The sequence below is a fragment of the Phoenix dactylifera genome, chromosome 18 (assembly GCF_051530095.1).
Source record: "Phoenix dactylifera cultivar Ajwa chromosome 18, Ajwa_hap1_PhDact_Kaust_v1.1, whole genome shotgun sequence".
NCBI lineage: Eukaryota > Viridiplantae > Streptophyta > Magnoliopsida > Arecales > Arecaceae > Phoenix > Phoenix dactylifera.
In genome coordinates this window covers 11,449,413-11,465,000 of record NC_143207.1, presented here as the reverse complement: position 1 = coordinate 11,465,000, position 15,588 = coordinate 11,449,413, and the positions used below count along the sequence as shown (strand labels likewise).

General features: G+C 37.0%; 2 protein-coding genes across 3 annotated transcripts in view; one reads left to right on the top strand and one right to left on the bottom strand.

Annotated features, from left to right (window-relative positions):
- LOC103723641 (GATA transcription factor 7-like) overlaps positions 1–174 on the top strand; it is a 1,883-nt gene extending 1,709 nt beyond the window's left edge. For both annotated transcript variants that reach the window (XM_017846764.5, XM_008814613.6), the window contains exon 2: positions 1–174. This exon is cut by the window's left edge and continues 646 nt beyond it. In XM_017846764.5, the coding sequence (XP_017702253.4) occupies positions 1–17 (17 nt within the window). In that variant the 3' untranslated portion in view covers positions 18–174.
- An 8,407-nt stretch (positions 175–8,581) lies between these two features.
- On the bottom strand, positions 8,582–13,749 carry LOC120112437 (YTH domain-containing protein ECT4-like). Its single transcript, XM_039131875.3, has 9 exons — positions 13,500–13,749; positions 12,672–12,748; positions 12,342–12,489; positions 12,003–12,079; positions 10,989–11,576; positions 10,070–10,651; positions 9,773–9,985; positions 9,548–9,691; positions 8,582–9,264 (listed from the first exon to the last, which is right to left on the bottom strand). Exons 1-9 carry the CDS (start codon positions 13,525–13,527, stop codon positions 9,013–9,015), a joined length of 2,109 nt encoding a protein of 702 aa, XP_038987803.2. The 5' UTR covers positions 13,528–13,749; the 3' UTR covers positions 8,582–9,012.
- Positions 13,750–15,588: the final 1,839 nt, after the last annotated feature.

Below are 15,588 nucleotides of genomic sequence, written 5' to 3'. Positions count from 1 at the left end.
CTTCCCATTCCAGCTGAGTAGGTTTAGCTAGACTTGTTGTAGAAAGTTTAGCTATTTTTTTGAATGGACTGTAGAAAGTTTAGTTAGAGAGCAGCTTCTAGTTATCGTGTTGTATTTCCTTTCACTCTTTGTCAAGGTTGATTGATTATATATAATTTTCATTTGCCATCTGCATTTCATTTTTTTTTTTTTTTTTGAAGAATTCTTTGATTGTTCTCTTGAAAATCTGGCTTTGCCTCTTCATGTTATCTATGATCTTTCGTCATGAAGGCAAGAACTTGGGGATGGAAATGGCTTGGGCAGACTAGAAAAGCCTTTTTCCTGGGAGAATTATAAGCATTTGATTTCAATGCTAAAGGACAATTTCATTACCTTTCTTTGCAAGTACAATCTAAGAGGATTTATGATAGGTAACATGGAAGGAAGCTCTTTTCATTGCTAATGGATTTTCTTGTGGTTTTCTGCCTTCAAGAGATGAAAGTATGGGTTTATCAGTGAGACTTATTCAGGTAAAAGATCCATTCTTCTTTTCAGATTTCAGCAATCTCTGTCACCTCGATTACTTAATTTCATGTATAGAAAGACAAAAAGGTAATTAGCGTTTTTGTTTTCTTGGATGTTGTCCTCTTTGTGAGTTTGTTCATGCAGTGTATGCAAAATGATATAGATCAAATTCAGGGTCAAAACATGAAAATTTTATGGGTCCAAGTTCATGTCATGAATTGAGAATAGGTTCACGTTATGATTGAATGTCTTTTGGTTATTTTAATTGCAAAAGGTATTATATATGGCCGAGAATGAATGCCATTGTTCCATAAATTTCCTCTGTCCATATACATATTGCAACATCTACTATGGTCCATTATTAAAAGGGTGAATATGCTATTGATGTTCATCTTGTTCCTTCTTGAGAAGCCATATTAACAGGGCACTACTAATCCATCATCTCAAAAAAGCTGGTCTCTCTAGGAGATCAAATTTTTGCATGCATAAAAGTGTGGTGATGATTTTTCTTTGCTTGGAAATCATCCTGGTTCTTCTTACCTCTGTACATTTGGGCAAGCTGCAGAATGTTATCCACTTTGGGTTTTCCTTGCCTGTCTAACCTTTGTAAATAGATAAGTTAGCATATTCACTTGCAGTCTGTTTGTGGGGATCACTCGACCAACTGGGAGAATCTTCTCTGGCCATTCTCTTGTTGGAATCAACAATACGTACCCACGTCTCATCTTATTGTATTAATATTGATTCCTGTAACATGTGATGATTTTTATGTTTCCAATGGAACGGCATCTGTTTTACTTCAAGGAAAAATAACATCATACATGTTGATCATAAATATGTGGTGATACTTTCTTTAAGAGTGCTAGAAGTACTTAAGCTTGTGTGAAAACTTTTGACATGCTCAAGAATTAGTCATAATGCAAGACATGGTATTAAGATTCGACCATGTCTATGTTTTGCTGGTGTGAGATTATGATCCTTTTGAAGGATCGACCTAGTTCTTAGTTATTACTTCACTAGAAGACCCATACTGATGAAATTCTTTCACTCATGTCATAGCTACTAGCGTTTTAGAACATTTTAGTTGTATACAACTTCCTGAGTAAGGAAAACTTCTTAAATATTTAGTCTTGTTTCTTTGGATGGATTCTTCTGTTAAACTCTCCTAATTTAACTAGATATCTAAATTAACTCTTAAGGGGCAAACAAAACAAGCCACAATCTTTCGAGTCTCGTTCTGTTTGATTGCAGATTTGCGGTCCCTTGCTTGGAGAGCTCTATTAAGTCTATAGAGCATTTCTCTGCAATAAAAGCACAGTATCATCTAATTTTCAGCCTGCTAAAGCTCCAAAACAAGATGGTAATGCAAAGTCAGGAACCATTGGTTTACATGAGGATTTCATACATCATTTGAATGGGACATTGGGCAAATTCTTGTGTTATACGACAAGTTCAGAATATTTGCAAACAAATTTCTTATATAAGCGAACCATCTTGTTGATAAGGGGTTGATATACTGTAGGGCCAAGCTCTTATTTAAGAAACCCAGGCCATTCCATAAAAGATGGGACCGTCCACCAAATGATTTCAAGGACCAAGCCTAAATATTCACCATTGATGAAGAATGGAGGAATTCAGAGATATAGCGGATCATACTGTCTCAGATTCTTACACAAACTTTATTTAAGTGCTGTAGCTCAATTGTCAGTGGCTAGTATACCACTCAGCTTAGTATTATAAAGAATTCAGTATAAACTAGGTAACTTTACAATTATTTATATATTTAAACCTGTTCAGATACCTACATCTTGAGAAAAGAAAGGATGTTTGATTAAATAACTTATTTTGTTAATTTGAACATTATTTAATTGCTTCAATTTCAAAAGATTGAATTATTTTTGTCGAGCATATTTTATGGTTGAGTTGGCAAACATCATTCCCGGTTGGCCATGTTCATGGTGATCTTGATGATGTGCTTTCATGTCTTATTGTTGTTGCAGTGATGAAGATGATAGCATAATTCCTCATGTTTATGGGTGTTTTGGTGATCGACAAACCCATTCAAAAGAAGATAATAGATGTGTGATCATTAAAGAGGCTACTAGTTTTGATCGCGCATTGATCGCCCATAGATTTGAGAGAATGCTTGCATATTAGACATCAATATAGAAGAAAAGAAGTAAATTGTTCTAGGTGGACTCAGAATATTATTTCCAACAACTTGATGTTGATATCTTTGGCATGGGAATCATATGCTCCCATGGAATAAATGCATAAAAATGTGAGGAAGGGAGACTTGTTAGGCATGACACTCATGTTATCTTAATTTTGAAAAGGAATTCAGAATTGGAGGCAACTGAAATGGTGTTTTGTGGTTTTAACACTTTGGGGAAATCCTTAGTAGTTTGACTGATCATGTGTCTCTACTCTATGCTATATGTGCAATATAATAAGATGGAGGTATGTATGGCTAGAACCATCATGATCATGATCCCAAACCTATTTTATTTGTTCTTTGATGGAGAATTCAAGGTACATTTTACCTGCACCATTTGGGAAGTGGATCATGGTAAGAAAATGGGGAGGATGATACGAGGTTTCTCACTACTCATCCGATATGATTTTAGGTACATATTGCAGGGATCCATGTCTAAATTGGTGCACTGATCAACACATATGACCTATCTGATGCCACCAAATCCTTTGTGGTTTCCTACTGTGGATTGATATTGCTAAGAAATCGTGGACATGTCACACTGCTTGTTTCCTCTGTAGTTCCACAAGTGAGACGGGAATCCATATGGTCATTCACCATGCTTTTATTCGCGACTTTTGGAATTATTTCCGTGTCAAACTTAGGATCTTGGGATGCACAAAGATCTTTTTTTTTTCTTCCTGCGTAAGGGATTGGGCTGACCAAGAACCAACTTCTTTTGGGTGATCGGCACAGAAAAGAATTGAACAAAGCCTGACCTATGAAGACATGTGTATTCGTATATTTAGTCCCACATCGGTTATTCACCGAGAAGATCTCAAATATTTACACAGGATCAAGGAATCCTAATAATATCTTTCGGCTAGTCTTTTTAGGTGAGATCCTGAGTTGTTACAAATGGTATCAAAACAAACTTGGCTCGTAGCCTATATAAACTAAGAGACACTGCAAAATGGGTTCATGGAGGCTGACCATGAGCCGATCGTGTGCGGACATGTATTTGGTCTCATATCGGTTATTCACTAAGAAGATTTTGGATACTTATACAGAATCAAAAAATTTAAATAATATCTTCTGGCAGATTGTTTTGGATGAAGTCCTGAGTTGTTATATGACCAACTTTATTCGGACAATGAGCGCCAGTAAACAACAGGGTGCTTACAAGAGAAATGACCCCAATCAGGAAAGGAAAGAGCCGATGGAACAAAATAAGCTAAGCTAGCCAAAAAGTTGTTCTTTTCTTTCATATTATATTGAGGAGGAAATATTTTACTTCAAATTTGATGCTTCAACACAGAAGTAGTTTCTTTTTGCTGCTGCTTTCACCCAGTCTTCCATCAAAAACCAAATAATTTCAATGACCTGCGAAACCAACTCACTATTGTGGGGAGGGAAAAAAAGATTCTAGAGTCTAGTTTCAACCACAAACACCAGGAAATATTGTCCACCAGCATAACTGGAGGAGAGGAAATATGGGGAGTATGTATGCTTACCATCACATCCAAAACACATGTCCAACACTAGTAGTATAAGATTAGTAAGAATTCTAGGAAACCAGCAACCAAATGAGTTCACTCCAAATATAAAATACTAGTAATTATCCTTTCTGATCATCAATGGCCCAAGCTGGGCCTCCAAGTCTAATGTTAATAGGCATGAATGTATGAGGCCTAAACAGAGCTTCTTACCCAGACAAAAGAAAAAAAAAAGGGGAACGGAAAGGAGTTCAAGCAGAATTACTACAATAAGGATCATAAAGAAATTACATTATTAATAAAAAAATTATGAAGAAAAATGAGAACTATGAAGAAATTCTCTGTAGAAGCACAGTTCCCCAGAATCCTTACTCTAGTTATGGATTGGATGGTGTGCTGTAATTCCAAGAATTTAACCTCTTGTGAGTTTGCTGTAAACCAACCGCTGACATAATTTCCTGATTTTCCCCTCGCCATATAAGATTTGTAGTTACATTTTTTTTATTCTTTAATAAATTAGGTGGTCTTAGGCCCTCCTCTTCCCTTGCACCAAAAAAACAAAACAAAAAAAAAACAAAACAAAGAGAGAACTATTGTAAGGATCCATGCAGGCTTGTATTTATTCACGCATTAGCTATGCACTAAGTAGATCTTGGATACTTATACAGGACTAAAAAATCCAAATGATATCTTTCAGCTAGCTTTTTTGAATCAGGTCCTGAATCATTACATTAATGCTAAGTTTTTAAATCCCTCAAACTACTTGGGAACCATTTTAGCTTCTCATCGAGCCTAAAATGTTTCCAAAAAGGCCTAAAAAATTAAAGTGAGCAATGCTAAGAATTGAAAACACATGAGATGGTGCTGCCCAATTTCTTTTCCTATGGTTATCGGTGATCAAGATTTTATTGTTGATGCAGTGAGAAAAGGCCATTCCAAACCAATTAGTCAAAAGCTGAATTTGCTCCATATCTAAAATATAAAAACCTTGTTATGAAAATATACCTGAAGAATCCACTTCCCAAGTGGAGAATCAGAAAGAAGAGATGACCAAATGTTTCCAAATAAAGACGTAAAATGCTTCAATTTGGTCATTGAGATCCTCTGCAATAAAATCTCTAAGCCTGATGTCATAGCTCCAGCGACCATCTACTAGTCTCAACTGATCTGCACTTTTTCATTCAAAGCTAAATTAAAGGGAACCAAGAACAAATCAGAACGAGGTGGATTCTCCATACAAAAATCTTCGTAGATGACAATGAGGCAGCCATTCTCCAACTTAAAGCGCAGTCCTGCAAAGAAGGCGGCTTCTGTTTCTAATAACCCCTCTTTGGAAAGGTGAAACGACTTCTCTCAAGTTTTACAAAAGAACTCCTACTGAAGCTCTGAAGGTCCTTAACACTTACACACCAATCCACAATTAGCTAAGTACAAACCCAGATTTACACTTATTTAACCTCCTCCTTATGTAGTTAATCTTCTTAACCATGAAAAAAAAAAGGTAGAAGTCCAATAAGTTGGAAAGGAAGGCAAAACAGAGTTAACAAGAATGAGCCTACCTCCCAAAGATGAAACATTATGTTTTTACCCTGCAACATTTTTTAAAATTTTTGAATCAGGATCATCCAGTCCAACTTTCTTAGAGTAAAATGAACAGGAGTTTCAAGGTAACTGATTGGTGAGTCTTTTAGATAACAATTCATCCACCTAGCACAAATAACACCCCAATATCAATCATCTTCCAAAGAAACTATAAGTCCTCAAAAATTATAATCAATTCAAACAATAACTCAAAGCTATGTATTGAAGAGGCCCTATCTTTGCAGAATGGCATAGTATCACCTGTGTTGCTAATTATAACACCAAATATCTGAGAAAGACCCCATCCCTTAATTAAATGCTCGTCCGAAGCTTTCCTTGTTAATCTGTTATCTGAGAGAGGCCTGTTTGACAGTAAACCCATCTACCTTGCTTCCCACTTAGTCAATCCACCTTTGCCATTTAAGACTAGGACCTCTTGCCACTATCAGCTCAAAAAGAAGTTCCGATCTACCTGATCATCTGGAAATCAAGCTTGCAAAGCATCCTTCCTCCTTGCGCCTCTCACAAAGACAAACAACCAATAGCAGAAAGAAAGCAAAGAGGTGAAGCAATCTCTAAGGGGAAGTGTATTCAAATATAACAATAACCATCAAATCATTTCCATATTATTTGGATCATCTCTTTGAATCCTCATTTGCCAACATTTCTGTTTAGGACTACCTCTAGTTTAGAAAATAAAATATAGACAAAGATATATCAGATCATCGCAAAAATCATTTCTGTATACTGTTATTTCAATGCAAAAGACTCTAGAATACTGCAATTAGTCTCTAGGCTAAAACACACTACTTTCAAGTACAATGAGTCTCAGGTTTCTTACATATGGAAATAGACAACAAAGTTCTAACTGTTGAGAGGTGGCAAAAGACATTAAATGAAAATGAAACAGTAAGAGGAAGCCAAAAATGTGAAAAAAAAAAAAAATAGTTAACTAATCGCTTTATGTTCTCAAAGTTTTCTTTGCACAACCTTCTCATTAGAGTTGTACAAAAAGTAGAAGTTGCATAAACCAAGTCATGAAGAGTTGCTCCATCCATACTTGGCAGAAAGTCTTAAAGAAGTGACGATTTTATTATGATACAAAGATTTGGAGCAACAACATAGGTTCACCATGGTGATTAGTTCTATGTCAAGGAACGAATCCAAAAGTATTCCCTTACAATTATGTCTGCAAGTGCCTTTGTGTGTTCTGCGAAAGAGACGGAATGTTCAAGAAAAAGTGAGAGCGCAAACTTAATAAACCATGTAAAATGATTAAAACATCTTTATATGAACATGGTGGTAAAGGGAACATTTGATACACTAATAATTTACTAAGAAAATGAAATTCATAGAGCATGATATGCCCAAAATAATTTGAGAATTATAGACATCATCATCGTTCAATTAGTGGCCATTAATAATTGAAGAAAAAATAGTTTCAAGAATGCTATAATCAATTGTGCATGAGGGTGAAGCCCACAGTGTTCAGCCTAATAAGTTCAAGATCATACTCTGACTCACCCCAACAAAAATGCCAGTGTGGGATGGGTTTAGTAATAGTTTTGATGATATCCCAACAATTAATGTCATATGATCCACCTGCTTCTGTACGCTACAATTAAATTCTGTCCCTCATAAATTGCCCTACTTTTTAGCTGGCACGTTATAAACATTTCTAACGGCTACAGGACAATACAGCCAGTGCCATCATTGACGACATCATTGCTTAAAGCATCTTATCACTTTCATATTTTCATTTCTAATAATAAGGATTATATTAATTCACAATTACTTTAATTCCCACTAAAATCCCCAACGCGCAGTGAAATTGTTACAAACCATCATAAACTGAGAAGTCGATTCTGTGATAAGTGTCTCATTTCCAATTAATTTTGATAAAACTTATTTATTTTGTGATAAAAGCTTCCAACCGTCACAGAGGCGTTATTGGTGGACGGTCAAGACAACGGTAAAGCCTGATTTAGCGGACAATTCCCACAATCAACATTGAGACCTCACCTTAGCTGCTTGCTAATTTTTCATACAATGTATCATTAAAACTCACAAATCATACAACCTGAAAAAATAAGTTTGTGGAGAACATATCTCACCTATTTTTCATAAAATCTTATATATTATAAAGAAATACTTTATACTGTTATCTATTTTAGAAAATCTCGTGGATAATCAGATAATCTCTAAAAGCAGCTCAAACAAAACAATCTCTAAAAGTAGCTCCAATATTACCTGTCCATCTACTCCCTTTTAAGGGTCTGTCGGACATGGGCCTGAAGCCTATTATTACAGCTTACAGCACCACAGATCATAACTTGCTCCATCTAAATTACCGGGCAGTACAGGATGCAAAACAAAACCTAGCTCGATCACACAAGCAACCCAGCCCAAAAATTAAAAAACAAGGAATAGATGAGACCATTAATTCACATGGGATGGCATATATTCAACTGGAGAGAGTTTAATGCAGATAATTTCTTCTGATAACAATTTACCAAGAGTTTCATTCATGCGAGCGAGGCGAATTAATTAAAATAGGATTAAAAACGCAAACTAAGCTATCTTAAGCTAACTGCACTACAGATCATAACGCTCCATCCAAAGTTCCTTGTCATAAATATGACAATCCAAGCGACAGAAATCGGATATAAGAAAACATGAATCCATATCCAAATTTAAGAACTCATGCCTTGAACATGTTGGCGGCATATAACCAACAGCTGATAGCGTCCACTGAAACCAATTATCAAGTGAAGGAATCAGAGAGGGCAAAGCAAACTCACAGCTCTTTTCAACTCCACTATTGCAATACTCTAACCTGCTTCCTGTTCTCAGAGATACAACGGTAGATTTACAGAAGAAAAGGCTTCATAAAAGAAAAGACAATTCAGAGCAAAGGGCAACCTAATCCAAACCCCAAAACTAAAATAAGGAATTAAAAACTTAAACTTGTCAGTACACTACTTAAAGCTATAAAAACCCATATTCCTAAACCTAGTCCAAATAAGAAACCAGTAACCCAACTCCAGGCATTGAGAAAAACTAGCAATCTTACCACAAACCAGTGGCTATGGAGGCTTTTTATTGCCCAAGATCTCAAACCACCCCACCCCCCCCAAATGTAAATCCTCTGCAGCCTCGCAAATAGGGGTTCCAGACACCCAAGTATAATGACATTTATTTTCTGGGCTACAGCTGACGAAAGCGGGGCCGATCCACCTAACAACCATTGGCAACACCATTCGCAATAGCCTGCTTCTCTGTTGCTGGCTTGGCAATCTTCAAGGCATCACCAGCTGCTGCAGCCACACCATTTTCCTCGCATAACTTTCGTTCCCCAAGGCCACCCTGTGGCACATCCTTGTTCAAAATTGAAACCGAATCCAAAGGCTTCTGCAATCTGGGCATCCCATTTGCCCCATCCTTTTCTTTCTCCCCAGCAACAGCATCAGAAATTTTTCCATCCCAGGCCTGAAGCCAAAAATATAGAAGAATGAATAAACTGGAGACAGGTGGAATAAAAGAGCTTCTAAGTAGCGAAGTATATAAATCTACAAAGCTACAGAATGAGCAAAGTGAAAACATGGATAACAATCTCACTTAAAAACTGGCATGTTTCCCACGGTTCAATGGATACAGTTTGCAAACTGATGAAAATGGAGAAGGGGGAAAGGATCCATAGAAAATTTCAAACATAATGAACATTTTTCATAATTAAAAGCCCTGAACAGAACCATAGAAGAGTACAAGGTACCTGTTTATGAAGTTGTTGCTTTGCCTTTTTCTCTTGCATCACTTTCTGGCGGTTCTCATAGAACATAAAATCATCCAGAATGGATGTCCTACTGGCATGTTCCTTAAAAATCTTGAGCACTTGAAGACCCTGCTCCAGTTTTACCTGTAACACCAAAGCAAGAAACATTAGGCAAAAGCTTTTGATATACCAACATACCCAAAAAAAAATCAGAAAGACACTCGCCTCCTGAGTGTCCCGACTGTTTGTCACTGGCTTATTATCATTGTTCTCTAATGTAATGTGCTTAAGAACACTGTTAGGTACATCCTTAACAATGTGCCACTTGACAGGGAAGCAGCCATTCCACTTATCTTGCTGCCAGTACTCGACAGTCTTGTTAAAATCAACTGGACCCACCATTTCCGCAACACCAACAAATTGCCCACTGGTGTTGACCTGAAATTTTGGAAAGCAGTCTTGATGAATAAATCAAGATAAAAGACAGCAAAACACTCCCTAAAGAATGACCATAATACTTACAGAGAAAAACAAAAAGACAGGGCATCCATCAGATTTCCCCTGAGCTTCCTGGTATCCAGCATCCAGCTTCTTGTTTCCGTTGGGGGTGCTGGCCCAGACATTGTATTTGATGCTCTTATGAATATCATCCTCACTGTATGATTTAATGATGAAGAACTTTGCATCACTGTATTTCTCAGGGAAATCAGCTCGGTTGTATTGTTCCTTATCCGGTATTACACTAGAATCCTCATTCCCAATTGAAGAGAGGTTCTGCCCCTTTACAGCAATTTTAACAGTAGGTCCGAATGTCTTTTGGTTTTTGAAGCGCCCTGCCCTAGGCCCTCTGTTCAGCTCGCTAAATCCATCTTGGTTCTCATTGCCATAACCATAATATCCATTGCCTCGGCCCCGAGGTTTGTACTTGCTATCCACAGCCAATCCCCAGCGCCCATTTGACCTAGAATCATAACCATTTGATCCAAAACCAAGACCAGTTCTGAGTGCATTCTGGCCATACAGTTGGTTGTTTGGATAAATCCTACTCACGAAACCAGGAGCTGCTGGTCCGATCCCAGATGTTGGTCTGGGGGCATGCATACCCTGGAGATGATAAAGATTGATAATCAATAGGCCACAAGTGGGGGATACAATAACAATGCAATCACAACAAAAGTTTTGCAATCTCGAGTAGAATTTAAAATTTAGATCAACAATTGCAAGGTAAACTGAAAATGAATTTAAAACTTAGATCACCATCTTTCTGCCAAATATGATAGCTCTTGCTCTGTGGCAAACATTAGGATCAGCGACCCTCACCAGGAATACTTGGTGCATTGAAGTCAACCCAATGAGGTTAAATGGAATTGGCCACAGAGCAGTTGCTTGCTCAAGCAGGCAGCTTATAAACAGTACATAGCAAGCATACCATACGACATACCATGACTTGAGGAAGAGGACGGTGATTCTGATTTCTTGCTGCTGGAGTTGTCCCACCATGTGATACTGCAGACGAAATGGAGCTTGTTGTAGCTGGTCTGTGTTGCCCGTTAGAGAAAACAGGCCCATCAAACCATGGTACCGGAGATCGCATTCCATCAAAACTGAATCTTGGATCCTGGTAACCAGTAGAAGGAAGTCCACCTGGCAAAGATCCCCTACCATAAGATCCATTTGAAGTCTGTGACTGATTTTGGTGGCTTGGCCTCTGAGGTGCTGACCCACTATTTCCATTTGCATTCCCATTGGCAATTCCATTTGAGTTAGCCTTGGACGTATCCAAGGGAATGGATGGCTGATCAGAAGCAACAGAAGTAGAAACCTCGCTTTGAGAAGTAGGGGGTTGGTTTGGTGTATGTGGTGCGCCAGTAAGAGTTGGTGGCTGGAAAAATGGAGTTGGGTACTGATAATGCTGTGGACCATACAGTTGGCCATCATGCCCCATGGTAGGAACTGGGGAACCAGGAGACGGATATGCACCAAAAGGAGCATACCCATATCCATGGTGATACATGTCACCATAGACTCCCTGCCAAGAACCAAACAAGACATTGATCTAATCATTATCACAAAGATATAATAAGAACACCTTTTTACTCAGAAAAAAATTCTTGTATAGATAGTATCTTTGATCTACAAGAATATAGAGTTCCACAGACTTTTGAAAACCCTATATCTTTTTGCAGCTCAATAGTACATAATACAAAGCAACATGTAAAAAACCTGCTTCAGCCTCATTGAAAAGCATTTGTACAATCTACAGAAAGTCAAGTATAAACCATATGATCCCAGAAGTTCAGGCTCTGATAATCATTCACATCTAAATCTCAGGTTTAGTTATCTCGAATAGCCTAATTCAATTATATCATCCTATAGAAAGACAACTTATTTTATCAATATTACATCTGAGTTTAAAAATTTAAAAAAAAATTAATGCCTCAGTGAGTTAACTTACAGGAGGCATCTCCACTCCATCATGGTTTACATATCTAGGGTAGTCATCCCCCCACTCATTGACAGAACCATCATAACCTGAAAAAACAAAACTAAAATATGGCATCCAGTAATAAAAAAATACAAAGGCACTCAAAGTTAACATGTGCAACAAACATGTTAAACCAGAAAATATGTTAATACAACAGTTAAACAACTAAGGGGAGGAAAAAAGCTTAATTGGCCACCTCATTTAACAACAAAAATTTCAAACTAATCCACTGAAGTCTCGCAACAAACAATGAAATTTGATGACCAGAGAAAGCCCATAAATCTTGGGGCTCTGCAAGCGTTTCATTACCTCCATAGTAATAAGGGTATCCGCTTGGTAGATAACACATGCTTGGATCCATAAAGTCTGGAAGTATAGGTGTCAACGACCGCTCTGATGGGATCGGAACGTTTGGCACTTCTCCACCATTTGCAGACCCAAATTGTACCGCAGACGGCTATTAACCAAATTCAGGAGAAAAAAAAAGAAAAAAGAAATTAACACCAACCTATCTATAAATACAAAATCCAAAAGAAATTAACACGAATCTATCTCTCAAATACAAAACCGCGCAACCAAATAAAAGATGAAAAGATGAAGGCTGTGATCTCCAAGAGAAATGGACGGAAAAAATAATACCTTCTTGGTAGCCTCCACAGCATCATGATTCTTGGCCTGAGAATCCAACGACAACTTCTGCAACAAATCTGCAGCTTCTGTTCCGAAAGAATTAAGGAGAAAAAACAAACTAAAAAAAACGATGATGGATATATCATAAAAAATCCAATTTTTTGACGAACGTCAAAATACAGATATTACAATCAAAACATTATAGGACCACATCACATAACAAATAAAAAGAAGCATACAAAGAATCTTGATAAAATAATATAGAAGACAGAAGATAGAGGACCGTAAAATCTCATTTAATTTCTGTGACCAATTTAATCATCAAATACAACTTTTTTTTTTACAAAGCCCATCGATTGAGTTTAATCAAAAGAAACCTTTTTGCAAGGATAGATAACCAAAACAGACCAACATAAGCATCAAATCAGCAGGAAAACACAAAACCCCCGAAGAAAATAATCTAAATCACATATACAGCAAAACAAAAGAAGGCGATATTAAAGAAACAGAAATCAGAAGTCCAAAATCTCATCGGAATCATGTCGTAAACCCTATAAAGGAAAGGGCAAATCCAAGTCACATAGAGAACGGTAATCCAAAGGATTAAAACGTTCATTAACGATCATGGATCTATAATAAACCCTAACAAAACCCTCAAAGTCAACAGTTTATAAGAAAAAGAAGAAGGAAAAACACAGGTTTATCGCTTCAGAAAACCCAAACCAAGAGATCCAATAGAAAGAAACAGGGGAATCAAAACCAATACGAAAGAAATCCAAAAAAGCTAACCTAAACCAGCAGATTTCGATTGGAAAAGGAAAAGGAAGAAAAGGATACGGTCAGAAGCGGGAGCGACGGCAGCCATGGATGGTTCTGATGGGATCTGAAGCCCAAACCCTAAAAGAGAAAAAGGGGTGGGTGGGGAGAGTGATAAAGGAAAACCCTAGGAGAGAGAAGGTAGGAGGAAGAGAGCCGCCAGGGGAGGAACCCAAACGAAGAGAGTTTGGCGAATCGAAAAGCGGTGCTTCAAATAGCACCACGGCTCCGCCTCCACAACCGGATATATTATTTTATTACCTTTTATATCGAGCAGAAACCCTAATCCTCCTTGGACTCTTCTCTACCCTTCCATGGGCCCATGGGCCCTCTGGTTGCGCTTATAGTATTTGGGCTTGACTTGACTTTGATGGGCTCCCTTTTGGGCCCTCTCTCCTCCACCATGGCCTTCCCGGTTAGTCGAGAGTTAGCCAATTAGGCTTTTGATTGGCAATCGAGGTTTTCTTATTGGACTAGGATTAGGACCGCAAGAGCTCAGGATTAGGATCTAGGGCATAGGTTGTGTCTGACATGGGACCATTTGAGATCCGATGCAACATGAGCCATTGGATCATGCTTTGAGATGCATGTTAATAAGTGTGATGCATATGGACATTAGATCAACTACCAACTGCAACACTATCATGAATCACAAAGCTTGATTCAACAGCCCAAATTGCACGGTCCGATGAGTGTTAACTTTCACAAATTTTGTTTAGGCTTATATTTTATATTATTTGAGTAGAATCATTATGTTAGCCTCTCATCAAAATTGTAAATGTACTTTTACCAACTCTTATCTGTTGACATCTTTATTGACTGGATAAGAGTCCTGTGTTGGGCCATCCTCATGCTTTTATGGGTTTTAGGATTGCTTTCATCATATAGCTTCTTGACTCATTAATATCTATAAATACAAATGTTTGCATAACTTTCTAAAGATATTCAAAAAATAAGAGTTTGATGAATAAATTGACATGAAAGCGACTACTCTAAAGATATAACAATATCTTACCAACCATAAACTTGTTTTTTGTGCCAAGGATAGAATTTGGGCAGCTCAAGCCTACATGACTTTTCTTTCCCTAATGGTTCCTTTGAATAAAGCTAAGGTTATGGTTAAAATATGCATTGCTTTAATACACTTCTCCCCCCTTGGATATTGTTCATTTCCGCTTTATTCAGGATTATGTTTAGGGCTTAAATAGATACAATATGATTTATGTTTTATGGTTCTACAACTAAGTTTCTTCACTAGTGTTCCATTGTAACATTATTAGTGGAAGACCTATTTTAGCAAAATTCGAAAATAGCATCATCATAAATGAGAATATTCAACCCTTTTATTTATAGGCATCTATTTCTATATCAAGTTATCTTTTGATTCTGAACTAACACACTTATTGACATTATGACTTCTAAGTTATGACTAACATGCAACGACTTAAACCCACTTTATTTAACAAGCAAATACATACTCTTCCTTTGACTTGTCTCATAATGGCCCACACATAAGTAGACGTGTAGGAATTGGGAGATTTTGAAGTGGCATATTTATCATTAACAAGAGGATATAAGAGTAAAATTGTCATTTCTTAAAATTTATGCCTAAAAATGTTTAGTGGTGAGGAATATCTTGAACAACATTTGATAAATTGCAATTCTTATGGAGGTTTATATGGATATATATGCCTGTCAAATTAATCTTATCATATAGATTACTAGTTTGCCTTGATCACCACTTGCTTGGGAATATTGACATTCAATCACATTAAATTTGACTTATATCATTTCAACCATACTTCTTTAAAGTAAACCATTTTGAAATCCCAAAAAAGTTGTGCTTGAATTGAGATCCCCGGTACAAACATTTAAAGATTCTACCAAAAATCTATTTATTGCCTCCATATTGAATTTAAACTAAAATCAAGGTTAAAATAGTTCATTTGATGACCTTGGGCAAAGGAATATACTTCGGATTGGATTTTAGATCTAAATTAAGCTCATTAATGGTTAGGCTTGTGACTGATCATAGCTTAGATAAGGGCTTAGATCATGATTGTGCTTATGATAAAATCAAGTTTGACTAAAGCTATCACTTTCATTAAAA